General features: G+C 32.7%; 1 protein-coding gene across 1 annotated transcript in view; it reads right to left on the bottom strand.

Moving 5' to 3' along the window:
- LOC149424344 (uncharacterized) overlaps nt 1–14914 on the bottom strand; it is a 205872-nt gene that overhangs the window by 115819 nt on the left and 75139 nt on the right. The window contains exon 5 of the mRNA XM_089631060.1: nt 2347–2575. Within this exon, the coding sequence (XP_089487186.1) occupies nt 2347–2575 (229 nt within the window). The remainder of the gene's footprint in view (nt 1–2346; nt 2576–14914) is intronic.

Genomic DNA, 14914 nt, shown 5'->3' with positions numbered 1-14914 from the left:
AATCTAATTTATTTTTACAGTGGTTATTAGGACCAATATTAATATTTAAATCACCTATTACGATACAATTTAGATGGTTTTTGTTACATAGTATTTTTTTTAATTCTTCTATAAATAAAGGTACATCAGAACTGTGTGTTAGATATATTGCGATTATATTGAATGGCATATTATTTAAAACAAAATTTAATGACAAACAGTTTGCTTTGCATATGTGTATTTCGGTAATATTGATATCAGTAAATTTTTCTTTAGCGTATACTACAATTCCACTATTTTTATTAATCTGATAATTTGTATTGTAATTTTTGTAGTTTGGGATGATTGGTATATTTAATAGTTAAGTTAATGCAAGATTTTCATTGCCTAATCTCACGGTCAAAGAGGAACAAAAATAATTTTTGTTACGATGCGTTTAGGAACACCGGAAGATTTATCCTGACTGTAAAAAACAAACTATGAAGAGAAAATTTAATCAATAAACCATTTTTAAATATAAACTACAACATAATTGAACATTTGTGCATTTTTAAATTTTATTTATCCGACAAAAATGAAAGTTGAAAATCCTTCCATATTAACTCTGTACCATATGTTTGGCATCAAGTCGGCACGGGTTGCCGGTGTTTGATCAAAATAATATTTATTATATGAGTTATTGGGATCAAATGGAATAAAATAAGAGGGTATGCATATTTAAATTCATGAAAAAAAAATTCTTCCTTATTTCCTGGGACACCCTAATGTATACGAATTAGGATCATAGTGGCCTAACTACAAAAATTGGTGTTTTCAGTTAAGCTTGGTTTCGGTATTGCCATAGTCACATTTATTAGTGACAGGGAGCTCTGTCTCGTACATACAACCATTTAAGGCGATGCACTACGTCGTGTAATATTTTAAATTGAGCCACCATCAATAACAACCCTTACGTAGATGGCGATAAGGTTTAAATTCCCGCTTAACACCATCCGCCTGTTTTGATTTATGCAAGAAAAAAACATGGCCAAAAAGTGCCTTTTATTTTATTTTGTGGATGTTGTGATATAATCCATATTGTTGTGATATAATCCATATATCTGAGCGCCACTGAATGACGTCATTTAAATATTAATTTGCTTCGGTTGTGCATGTATGTTATGTGGGTAACAATAAACTCACTACTGACTATTATCATAGTCACCTCAAATAATTTTACTTATGACAGGTCTTATACAAACTTTAGTATAAACTAGTTTAAGGCGATGCACTACGTCGTAGAATATTTTAAATTGAGCCGCTATCAATAATAACCCTTACGGCGATAAGGTTTAAATTCCCGCTTAACACCATCCGCCTGTTTTGATTTATGCAAGAAAAAAACATGGCCAAAAAGTGCCTTTTATTTTATTTTGTGGATGTTCAGGCATAAATATTTAATTTTTTTTCAATCATTTTATAAATAACTTAATTTTCCACATTATACAATAAAATCATGACCGAAAATTGGTTCGTAAGTAGGAGATTTTGAACTTTAAAGCAGTTTTCATAGGCCTTTATATTATTTTTTTCTGGGCTTATAAAAAGACTTATCTAAAAAATACTCGATTGTTTCAAAGTCCAAGATGTATTCTACTCGCAGTATTTAAAAAAGCATCTGAAACATTTCTAGGCGACCAAATTTTCAAACCAAAAACACATGATTTTGCATTACTACGTATGGCATCGCCTTAAGAGATACAGTTGGGCGTATGAGCATTATAATCTTTATTTGCGTTTGTATCAATTACTACGACTAGGGTCGTATAGCTGGTTTGGGCATGCATAGAAGAAGTCGGGGACGCCTAAAAGAAGCATGGCACGTTCAAGTGAACCAAACACTTAAGTCGGACCCAAGAATCAGAATAACAGAAGAGTATGATACGATGTATGAATGTGAATTAGGCAAGGAGTGTGTGCCAAGACCGATTTGTTTGGCGGTCCGTCCTCTCTGCGTATTCCAGCGGGGAAACGGCGAGATGGTTAATTAAGCATTTGAGAAACAAAATATCTAAATTATAACCTTTTTGTATTTAAATTAAGAATAGAAAAACACGGTGATTACAATTATTACTATTTTTAATAATTGAATCGATTAACTAAACAACACTTTAAGTATTAACTTGTCCCAAAAATAAAAAATAAATAAAAAATACTCCGCGCCGTGTCATCACAGGGGTAGGCAGAAAAATCTGGGTTGCCATACAACTCACAAACTTGGAACCCATTCCTTCTTTAATACATTCATTGATTGTTATAGGTACCGACTCAATCGATTGTTGACTTATTAATTACATCCCGAAACAATGTTAAACTAAAGTCACTTACTTGAAATCCTTGAGCTTATTATGCAGGAACTTTCTGATATTCCAGGGCAGGTCATTGTGCCCGTCGATCAGGGGCGTCTCGTGCAGCAGGCGGGCCGCAAGCTCGAGGCGCTCGGCCAGGGGTGCTCCAGCCGAGGCCCGCAGCGCTATGGGCCCCGCCACGCCCGCGGCCCCCACCACCAACACAAGGGCTAACACCAGGGACCACTGTTTACTGCGTGAGTTGATTCCTGCAACAAAAGCACGATTATCATTTTTAATTATTTATTTACTACCATAAAAAAAGTCTTTTAAAAATAAATACATTATATTACGTTGAAATATTTATTTATTTATTAAACGCCATAAAAGGCTTTTACAATAATGTGATACATGAGATTATAAGTACACAGTGGTACATAGGCGAATATTAGTATTACATTTAAGAACACAACAATATGTATACAAAACGACATTGAATGTGATACAGCTGAAATTTTCTTAAGGCATAGAATGCTACAATAATAGAAAGCACTTCATTAAACAGGATAAAATATACAAAAAGGTGACTTGCCAACAGATATAATCTAGCAAAATATTATAATAGCGCAAATAGTAGTGAGTTTATTGTTACAATCAAATTTATCTCCACTTGGCCACTATAGCCGGCTTGTGTGGCAAAGTAGCTTCAACAATTCAATATGATTACACTTATTGATTTATTTTGATCAAGAGGAAAGCTTACTCACATAATAATATTGAGGTGATTATAATGGCGCCGTTCTTGCGAAAAATCACCTCGGGCTCTAACTAAAAAACATCCATTCCCCAACCTTTTGTTAGTGAGTTTTTTTCATATTTTTTTTCGCGCCCAGCTGGGCTTTGACATGTTTATATATTTTTTAAAGCAATGAACATCTAATTCAGAACAACATGAAAACAAAAAGCCAGGCTGGGCGTAAAACCAAATAAAATAATATAAAATAAAAATGTGAAAAAAAACTTTACGATTCAAGAGGGAAAAATAGAAGATAAGATAATAGATAAATACTAAATCATGGAAACACCATTAAAGAAATAGGTCGAGAGTACATCCTTAGAGTACTAAAATACTCCAGTGTATGTAATTGAACAACTGTTCATATTATACAGATTGGTATGAGTTGCACAATAAATAAATTAAATAAGTCGAACAGGCAATTTGTTCGACTAGATTTTTTGTTCTGCTTGCCGAAATGAATATTAATTCCTGTTTGTATTTAGTGATTGACACGTTCAATATGTCAACAACACCCTTGTCTTCACTACCAAAAATTCTGTATACGGCGAACAGGAATATGCAATTGCGATTCCGTGTTGGAGTTATCGAAATAATACAGTAGATAATGTCTCTATATCTTGCTTCTTTATTATTTATTTTAATGAACAGTTTAAAAAAAGTTTTACTGGGTTTTAAGGTAATTACTATTTCCTTTGTATTTGCCTATAAAAAAAAACAACGAGAAGGTTTTGGCATAAAACAAGTCCCCGGTAATATTATTAACGCCATTTAATATTTTAACCGTCGATTCTCGGCCCGTTTTAGCGTTTGGTCAATTTTTGACCAGACTCCAAGAATATTGGTTATTTTGTAAAATATGACAAAATATTAAAGCTAAATGTAATGAAAAACGAATTTTTCAGCGCCACACGGCTCTCATAATGACCAACTCATAAATGCTTCACAGCTCTCATAAAGGTGAATTTTTATTCGTCATCAGAACTTCGACTGCGAACATGAGTATTTATTTATTTTAGTTATAAAAGAAGAAAAAGAAATACATGAATTAAATTGGACAGTTAGCCGGAAATATTAAGTAAAATAACTACAATCTTTGGCAGAATTGCCAACATATTGACAACCGTAAATTATTAAATGTAGGTACCATAAATTATCATTTGCAAAAACAGAGCGTTCGAAGACCTACTTGTTTTATTTACAAAGAAAATAAGAAACCATTCTTCCATTATTCCATTTCTGTAATATCTTACATATATAAAATGATAATGATATTTTGATATTAATCGTACAGGAAATAACGGAAAAATCTATACGATTTTCTTGGTATCTTTTTCTTAATGTATATTTTTTGTTAACATGATTCTAACAATGAGACTCACTGAAGCAAACTGTTCTTTTATTTCGTATCTAAAAAAGACAGTACTTTAGGCTCATTGCGTTGATTCATTAATGGAAACTTTTCACGGTACGTAATGAAGTTTAATTGATTGCAACCATAAATTTTCTCTAGATAGAACAGGGCAAAAGCTCTGGCATCACCATTTTTCTAGCAAGGTTTTACAGAACGGCTGAAATAGCTTTAAAATAGATGATTTTAAAATTTAAATCTATCGGTATCTGTGTTTTTCTTATATTCTTATTCACCAAGATTTAACCTATTCCGTCCGAGCAGTGACAATAATTTATCGCCTCTGTAAAACATGTCACAGCGTCCGAGGGGCGACAATTTATCCCTTGCGACAGAACGAAAGTTATTATGTGAATTATTGTATTCATTGCGATCAGACGATTTATTTGAGAATTGCGATAGATTAACATATCATTTACTTAGATGACGACGAACAGCGAAATTGACGCATAATAGATTTTTAAAAATCTTAACAAAAGCGTTAAGTTATGAAAATTGAGGGCGATTGCTTTGTTTTAGAATTTTGACGAAAGTGTCTGAAAACGATTTCTTTGTCAACAGAATGCTTGAATTGCAGGCTGAATTTTACTATGTTTACGGTGTACAATATTATGTGATCATAATATTATTTATAGGTGGTATCCGAAACTTCAATATCGCAGGGTCGTAAAATCCTTTTACGGGCAGGTAACTACGCCCCTGATAAAAGCTGTCCTTGGATTACATTACTCCGCGTGCATATTATTTCCGAGATAGGGTAAAGTTGTCTTGTCGAATGAAGAACATCAAGACTATTGAAGTAGAAGTTGGTCCCACGACTTGGTGGAGTGCACCTTCGGGAATGAAACGGAAAGCGACGCCGTATCTTGACACGCCATCTCCTGGAATTCCCCAGAAGTCCCTTCAGCGTTCAGACCCCCCTCACCCTCCCACCGGCAAATACACCGCCGACTAAACCAGCACGGAACAAGTGGAAAGTCATTCCTCTCCACTTCTGCAGCAGTTAAACTTCGAGTTTCAGGGAATGTCGCCAGTCGCCATCATACCTCCCCGCTAAGCAGAAAATGCCAAGTAACTTCACGGAGTTCGCGATTAGTGCGAGGAACATATTGAGCAGTCAAAGCACGTTTCAAGTGTTCGAACACAATGTTTATAAAACGAAAACCATTGATTTTATCATAGGTTTTTAGTGTTATGATAATTCCCATTTTTATTTACATCCTCTAGGAAATAAGAAATTTTCACTGAATAAAGAGAATTGTTTCGTTTACAATAAATTTCACAGAAAAGCGACCATTTTATCAAAGTAATCATTCCAAGTCCCAAATAATTCGTTTGTCTTTCGAAAGAAAGAACTTGTTCTTTCCTTTCAGCAAAACATTATTTTCAATCAAACGTATATTTTATTATTCCAACGATTTTTCTCACTGATCGAAATTGAAAAGGTCCCCTTTCTTTTGGGTTTTATTTACCTAAATTAGACAACCTTCGTAAAAGCAAAGATAAACTCGGAAAGGTAAATTCTGAATTTGGTTAAATCCCAGGGAAACGACTCCGAGAAAAAAATACACATGACATTATCTAAAGTCTACCTTTATCCTCAGAAAATATTGGCACCTCGATAGGATATCTGAAATCTTAGTTGTAATAAAAACCCTAATGAACCCTAAATCTTTGCTACTTCTGAGCCACAAAATTCTCCTTAAAAAATAATATGTTTACCCTTTTTATTACGCTTAAATAATACTCGCTTTTCTCCGGTTGAATAGTAATTTAAACAAACTACTTAAAATGCTAAATAATACAATGGATCCCGGTTTCAGATTCACGAAAACAGGAAACGTTTGTAAGATTTTAAATATACAGTTATGCTTAGAACGTAAATACATTCTTCTTACAAGTTGTGCAAGTTGAAGGGTGCCCACGTAAAAACATAGTTAAACAGAAGAAGAAATATGAAAGGGCTTAGAAGGCTTCTAATATTAATGTAGCTAACTTCCTGTGAATTTATTTTGATTTAAACTTCTTTTAAAGATCATTTTATTCCAATTTATTTTATCTATCTATGTAGAGCGGACAGGAAAAAATTGCCACGAGGAAATCTTATCCATAAAGCGGAAAGTATGTCTTGCAAAAAAACTCGCGAACAGTAAGCTCTGAAGACTTACAACTTACACAACGTTTTGTCTCTGGTTTTTCGGTCAACACGACAATAGCTCATGTCGTAATTTCCACCACATTGATCTAGCAACAACATATTGTTAATTTCATATTTTTCAGGCGAAGCCCCTTTTGTTATCAGATTTTTAATGATAAACTTTTACAGATAAAATAACTACGGAAGGTAATTTATTCTTGTAACTTTAATATGTAAGGGTTATAAATATTCGGGTTGGTATGGGAAGCAAAAGTAAAAAACCTTTTCCTTTACCGCATATCGTTCTTATTTCCCTTCCCTCAGCCCTATAGTATTCCCAATTAAAAAAAAAGTAATTAATAAATTAAAATGTACGTATCCTAGTACGCACATACCGTACAAAGTATGCAAAACTTTTGAAAAATATTTGTTATTCACTGACTTATTAAATTTTTATTTCCACTGCATGCGTCTCTTACCCACAAAATATTAATTGTTACACGTGATATCTCAACTCAGCAACGTAGTTTGTTCCATTCCGCAAATAGCGTAATAATCTATAAAATTAATCGGCGATCAACAATGACCATAAAGCGTAATCAATTTGCTCTGCGGTGTTCCACGTTGAAAAGGCAACGCAGCCAGTGGTGCGGCGGTTGCGCGAGCACGTACCCACGGATGCGGGGCTGGAATGGAGGACTTTGGTACCGCCGCACAGTGCTCAATAAGCCGATAACAGAGGAAATATATTTATTAATTCACTGGAACTACAATAAACATGTGATAATTCGATCGTTAATTATACCTTTGCGAAATATCACCATCCTCGAAACCATTTTTGTAAATACTCTACGAGTTTAGTTTAGAGTGTTTAGCACTTTGAATTGTTGTTTCTATTGAGTAAATAAAGCATGCTTGCGAAAATAAGTTTATTTCTACACCGAGATAATATATCTGATAATGCTTTTGCAAGAACCTAATTATACCGATTAGTCACTAGCATTCGAATGTATTCGACTTGTTCCAGTTAATCTGTGAAAGACGTAGAGATTTTCCAAACGATAATTGATCTAAATCGACAATTAGACATATAACCGGTGACTCTATTTTTTGAGTAATAAGTGAATTTTTTTTGAAAAGAAAGGTAACCATTTAAAGGTTAAAAATAATAACACAAATAATTTAAATCCCCCTGCCAACATAATTGTAAACGAAAACAAACAATGCAATGTTGGAGGCCTTAACGGAGGATCGAACCCGTCACGGAAAGTTGGGAATCTAACGTTTTGAACAACGAGGGGGTATGATCTTTAACAACGAATATAAAGGTCGTCAGATCACCTTGGATGACCAGATCTGAATGGTCATGCACTTCCCCGTCTTCATATACCACATCTCCTTCCCCTATCCATTATGTTCAGCTTTACAACATACCATAATTAGGGCCATAGTCCTACTGGTTGGGATCAGTTGTGACACTTGTTCAGTTTCTAGAAAAAGTATGCACGGCGATTGAAAATTTTTATTTCAAAATCAAAAATATTAAATTTGGTTGTCTGTGTGTCCTGCGTAACACTGGTTCAATGAACTCGAGTTTGATTCCGTGATATTTTACGGGTACACGCTAATCTTTTAATGAGATTAAAAAAAATATAGTATATTTTTGTATATTTGTTCTATTTAAACAGGTAAATTGAGCACTGTGCGCCGAATGGTCGCGCTTGCGGCCGCGGTACATACAACAAAATGACATAACTGAGAATTTGTGAAAAGCGAGTCGGAGCCGATTCAATAATGGAACCGGTCGGCTGCTTGATTAATGGGTACCGACTACCGGCGGCTGTTGCCGTTCTGAAACCGTTATTGATTAGATACCTTTGGGTCTAGGACTTGGCTTGCCCTGCAGCAGATTTACCAAGACACGACGTGGCGCAAGGAACTTTCGGTTTCCCCTCCCTCACCCCTTCCCTAAACCGGCGTTTCCGCTAACAAGTTTCCCGAACATATATTAATCAAAAGTTGGCCCTTTTTGTCTGCATTGACCTGCCCACTTTTCAGTATAATTTATTCAATGGTTTTAGATGCTCGTTGCTTGCGGAACATAGTGATTAAGTAAGCAATCTTTGAACTGGGATAGATACTGGGTACCATATACACTGGCAATCGTATACGGTTAATTTGTTTGATTTTGCTTAGATTAAAAAATATCAAAAAAGTTTTTGTTTGCTAGCTCAATACTATGAAATTTCAATTTCTTAACTTAACACCTTAACTTGCAGTAGTAGGTATCTCTCGAACGGTTAGTTTCGTCATTATGAAATTTCCAAGGTATAATAAAGTATTGTGTAAATTAAAGGAATTCTCGGATTTCTAGGTTAAGGAAACTCTTTAAAGCTTTGAACGTAATTTCCATCACGAGCTGTGGAGCTTGTGCTTTCAATTATTTAGAGATAAAGTAAAAAAAAACATTAACAGAATTATGAATTTATATTATTATTTTTATGTCTTCCGCAATTTAAAAACTGGTTTCTGATTATTTTTCTTCCTCTTGTCACCATTTTCTAATATATTTTCACATTGAAATGCATCTTTAATGTACTTTATTCATTTTTTATAATGTTTATATTTGTGTTTTTTAGTGGACGGAAAAAAATAATCCTGTTAAAAAAGTGACAGTGTGCTAAATTCCTCATAAAAAAATGACGATAACACGTGTTATTTTTCTAAAAGATATGACGTGCTACAATATAATATCATTGTCAGTATTTATATGAACACGTGCTATTTTCATAAAAGATGTGACGGAGTGCGACAATATAATATCATTGTCAGTATTTATATGTACACGTGTTATTTTCCTAAAAGATATGACGGAGTGATACAATATTATATCATTGTCAGTATTTATATAAACACGTGTGCCGCCGTGCCCATAAAACATTTCCTATTGACTGATACTTTGTTACGAACTCTTTAAATTCATTCGTTATAGGCCCACAGTCCCATTTTTAACAGGAAAACGAATAATTTGACCAGATTTTTAATAAATTAACAGTATTTCATATCAGAAAGTTTCACCGTGTGAAACATAAAAAAAACTCTTGCTGTCCCTGCATCATAAAAAATATAAAACTTTGAAAAAGCCCGTCAGGGCGATTACGATTATAAAATAAAAACAAATTTTGAGAAAAGAACGCCAGGAAATCGAGTGGTAATTATATACTAGTGTACCTACTATATAAAGAATTATCGGATACGTTTTCTGAATAATATACCAATGAATCAAATATTACTTTTTAACATTTTTGAATATGTAATTATTCCCTACTCAACTTCATTAATTAAACAAGGCTCGTGCTCCATAACTTTATACACGTAAATCACAGCCTGCTTTTATGTACGAATCAAAGAAAATCATTTTTTTTCGATCCAACCCAGAACATATAATTCTAATATTTTTCTGCTAATTTATTTCAAGAGAATTAATCGTAACGAAGTACTTCTTATTACTTGATATTCAACATTAATATTCTAATATTCGCCCCTTAGCACAAATATTCCCAAAGTGGTATATGACAGTATTTGTTGTATTTCTTGGGCATTAACTATGTAACTATTTCGAGAAATCTTTAAGATTGACAATTACTAGACACTAACAATTTCTAGACGGTTTTAAGATTGCTAGTTAATGACAAGGTTGTGTCGAAATCGGTAGCAAAGTAAACGAAATTTAAGTAACAAATGTACATTGAAAAATAAAACTCAATACAACCAAAATAAATAAATATAATCTACGTTCCGTTTTTCAAAAATACATACTTGTTGCTTATACTGCATTATAAAGTATCTCTAGATAGTTTTTGAAAGCTTTTCCATATTCATACCTCGTGGGAAGAGGTGTTAGCGCGGTAGTAAATCTTCTTACGAAAAAAGAAATCAGTTGCAAAACACTGGAAGTTGAGATAGATTAGAGGCCTCAGGGATAACTCACTAATTTCAAGCCAAATATTGAACAATTGTTATCAAAGCTCATCTCTCCCATTAACAGCATTATTATTTATGTACGAGTTTTCCAATAAGAGGTGTTATTTTGAATAGCCCGTTATTTCGGTAGATGTTACTTTTGAAGCTGTCATTTTTTGACATATGACAAGTAGAAACTACGTCATTAATAAAAATGGAACGATACACGCTTCAACAACGCATTAAATTTATTAAAATTTACTTGAGTGATTCAAATGCAAATCATCTTGAGTGATGAGGCCCATTTCCACCTAGGTGACTTCGTCAACAAGCAAAATTTTCGCATCTGGGGCTCGGAAAACCCAAGAGTATTGTTGAAAAGCCTCTCTATCCTCAATGTGTGACTGTTTGGTGCGGTTTATGGTCCAGCGGAGTCATTGGACCTTACTTTTTCAAAAATGAGGCTGGAGCAACAGTTACGGTGAATGGATTGCGCTATCGAGAGATAATTAATGATTTTTTATAGCTGGAATTAGATGGTATTGATCTGGACAACGTTTACTTTCAACAAAACGACGCTACGTGCCACACAAGCAACGAAACCATTGATCTTTTACGATTGAATATAAAAATCACATCTCTTATTGGAAATCCCTGTATTAAGTATGTGTATTTTGATTTTGTTTGGTTTTATGTATAAAAATTACTAGGCTCGGATCTGTTTCATCCAAATCAGCTGTAAAAACACATTTGGTATCAATAGGTTTAGGAACCTCTGCCTTAGCATGACACAGCTTTAGGAGGTTTTCAAATATTAATTCATTAATATTTAGAGTTATTTGTTTTTTTTTCGGACAAGAAATCCTCAATATTTCCTATTCATTTTCATATTCAACAGCAATAAAAAATATTTTCCCGAATATTTTATTGTGTGAAAGTTATTTGCGTGATGCCATTTAATACATAAGGCCGATTGATGGCTAGTAAAATATTCAAATTTAATTGCCTTATTTCAACGAACGTACCAATTAAACTATTGTAATAAGGACATATATTGAATTTGTCCTTGTTACAAAGCAGAAAAAGGGTTAATAAGTAATATAGGAAAATAATATTACGTACACTGAAGATGTCATCGATGGATGTGTATTGTGGACGTATCCGAGTTCTCGGGGAATTTTTTCTTATTTTCGGTGTATCGGTTGGAACTTTTATTACAATAATGAAATGCTTTCTTGAATAATTAATTAACAGGAGTCGAAAGGTTTCACGTAAGCTGGCGACAACGGCTTTTCTTCAAATCACATAGATCACACTTAGGATGGGTTGTTTTAAAAAAATTGAACAATTCATCAAATTTCAAACTTGTTATTCAAGTTCTGTGAAGGTTGCCATGTAAATTTTGCCATGTTCTATTCAAGTTCTGTTATTATTTTATTATTGGCCAGTTGTTTCACAAAACTTTAATAATAAAAACTTGAATAGAACACTCACCGAACTTGAATGAAAATCAACATTGAAATTTGATGAATTGTTCAAATTCTGACCAACAACCCGTCCTTAATTATAATATTTTTTGTGTATCAATAATGAAAATACATTTTACCTCAAATTTTCAAAAGTTGAAACTATATTAAAACTTTAACTATAATTTTACTGTTAATGAAATTTAATAATGTTGTTATAAAGTGTGGTAAATACGTTACATTTAATTTACTGTGATAGATATTTTGTCGTCTAAATCACTTTAAACATCACACAAATATAAGAAGGGAAGGGGTAAATAACTTAAATAACACGTAAATTGATAAAAACACGTTAAATAATACGTAAATTGATATTTTGCAGGAACAGATTTTAAACAAAATTTCAATAATGTTCTACGAATTTAACACAAAAACAATAAATAATATATATGTACCATCACAAATCTATAATAATTGTTACATTTGTATGAACATGACGAAGATAGCATAGTTTCACGTTCGCATTTGTATTAAAAAGCTAAAAGGAAACTCTTTTGTCTAGTTTAACGAATCAGAAGGTTGGTTTCCTAATTGAGACAGATGAATGCAGCAACGAAAAGCTGAGAAAATCCGCTAAAGAGAAAAGTAAAGCTCGATGCAGTAGCGCGCTTCTTTATCGTAGTTTTCCTCCGAAAGGTGTGAGAAAGAATGGTATTTAGTTTTTCCTAGTTATTTATGTCACATTTTAGTGTCAGTCTGGTGTTATAATAACAGGGAACTTCTTTAATTAAATGTAGGGTTTTACAGGTTGATAAGAATACGAATCCTTAGTTTTTTTATTGAATTATTTTTAACTACTGCATCGTTGTGTTTTATTTATGTGAAGCTTGTTGTAGTAGAAAATTTGTACGCTTAAATGGATTATTTTCACAGCGATATACTACATTGTATGTAAGTTATTATTATTCTGGAGAAACGTTTGCAGTTCTTAGATTGACCAATTTCGAATTTGACGCTGTTTCTCACTGAACTTATTTAATGCCAAAATACCCAATCAAACCGACTGATCTTTTTAAATCAAAAGATATAGCAAAAATCTTTTTATAACATTAAAAATATAGCCATTTACAGATTTCGATTTTTCAGGATTTAAGAGGCAACTCGGCGATTAAATGTGATTATTTGTGAGTTAATGTAATTAGTTAATGTAAACAAATATATTTTGCTCTACCAACTATTTCAATATGACGAAATATAAAATACATAAAATTTATGAAACGAACACCGATTTTATAAAAACAAAAACTAAAAGAAAGACAAACATTTCTGGAATACGAATAATTTGACTACATAATTATAATCCTCCTATTTCCATCTATTGTAAGCGGAAAAGTTGGTGGCGCAATGACGGGGGACTTAGCTTGCAGATAATTGAACCACTCGGTTACTAAACGCTCTAAATACTACTAAACGCTGTACTTAAGTAATATACACGTTTCACTTTCTAAGCTTAAGTACAATTGAAATATCTTAATATTATTGCTTACTATCTAAGTAACAAATATGTTACTTAAGTTAAGAAAGTGAAATATGTATATAGAAGTACATTTTGATTTAGCTCACTAATCTTAAATATGTTAATTCTATTTTCTGTTTTGGAAGGAGATTGTATATGTGTACTATGGCCTATGTTCCTTTTACTGTTTAAGTTTTTACTGAATTTGTGTATAATTTATTATATTTTCTTGTGTACCTAGTATTCATGTACTTGTGATGTTTTTATACATGTTGTGTTCTTGTGTATAAACCCGTTTTGGAATTTGGGTATTAATATACATGTTATATTCGTATAGTTTTCTGATTTTCAGTAAGTTCGTTTCGTGGTTTACTTTTTTGGTGGGGGCATCTGGGTTATAGTTTTTAAAAAAAATATTTTTATTACTTTATTCAGTATTATTTGTAAGTCATTCAAATGTGTGATGTGTGTTTTTTCACATATTTTTATTAGATAATTTAAATGGGACTGGGTTAAACTATAATAAAATCCCCTCTGTACTTGTCCTGGTAGAAGATGAGTTATTCTACAAAATACACATTTTTCTTTTAGATTTCGTACTAGAATGTACTGCTTAAATGACAAGTGTTTATTTATATGAAGTTTCAGGTATTTTTTACTTTCTGAAATTCTGAAATTTGTAGGTTTTTTCCTTTTTTCTCAATGGTTTATGAGCTTAAGATAATTAGGTTTTAAAAAAAGTAATTTATTTTTTATACGCCAGTTATAATGAGGCAATGATAAGAATATGTTATGATCTAGTTTTGATTTTTCTAGAAAGCTTTCTAAGTTTTTGCCATTGTAAAATATAGCAGTATCATCTATAAATAAGAATATTTCTCCTTTTAGGTTTGATTGACAGATATCGTTTGTATATATTTGAAATAAGAGTGGCCCTAATATGGATCGCTGAGGAACTCCATAGTTGAAACTATGTTTTTGTTAACTACTTTTGTTATCTAAGCTGCATGTTACATTCTGTTGTTTAGACGGAATACTTTTTGATGGTCTACCAGCATGGATAATAGAAATTATGCTATGGCAATAGCATAATTTCCATTGTCCATAATTTCCAATGGACAATGGAAATTATGCAATGGACAATGGAAATTATGCAATGGACAATGGAAATTATACTATTGCCATAATTTCCATTGACCATTGAAATTATGGACGGTGGAAATTATGCTGTTGCCATAGCATATGCTAAATTATGCTATTGCATAGCATATTCCATTGTCCATGCTGGTTCTCATTATATTTATCTGGTCATTCGTTGC

This window comes from Hesperophylax consimilis, chromosome 4, assembly GCF_061612785.1.
Source record: "Hesperophylax consimilis isolate HC1 chromosome 4, BYU_Hcon_1.0, whole genome shotgun sequence".
In the NCBI taxonomy this organism is placed as follows: domain Eukaryota; kingdom Metazoa; phylum Arthropoda; class Insecta; order Trichoptera; family Limnephilidae; genus Hesperophylax; species Hesperophylax consimilis.
Note: the sequence above shows the minus strand (reverse complement) of the source record. Positions and strands in the feature narration are given on the sequence as shown.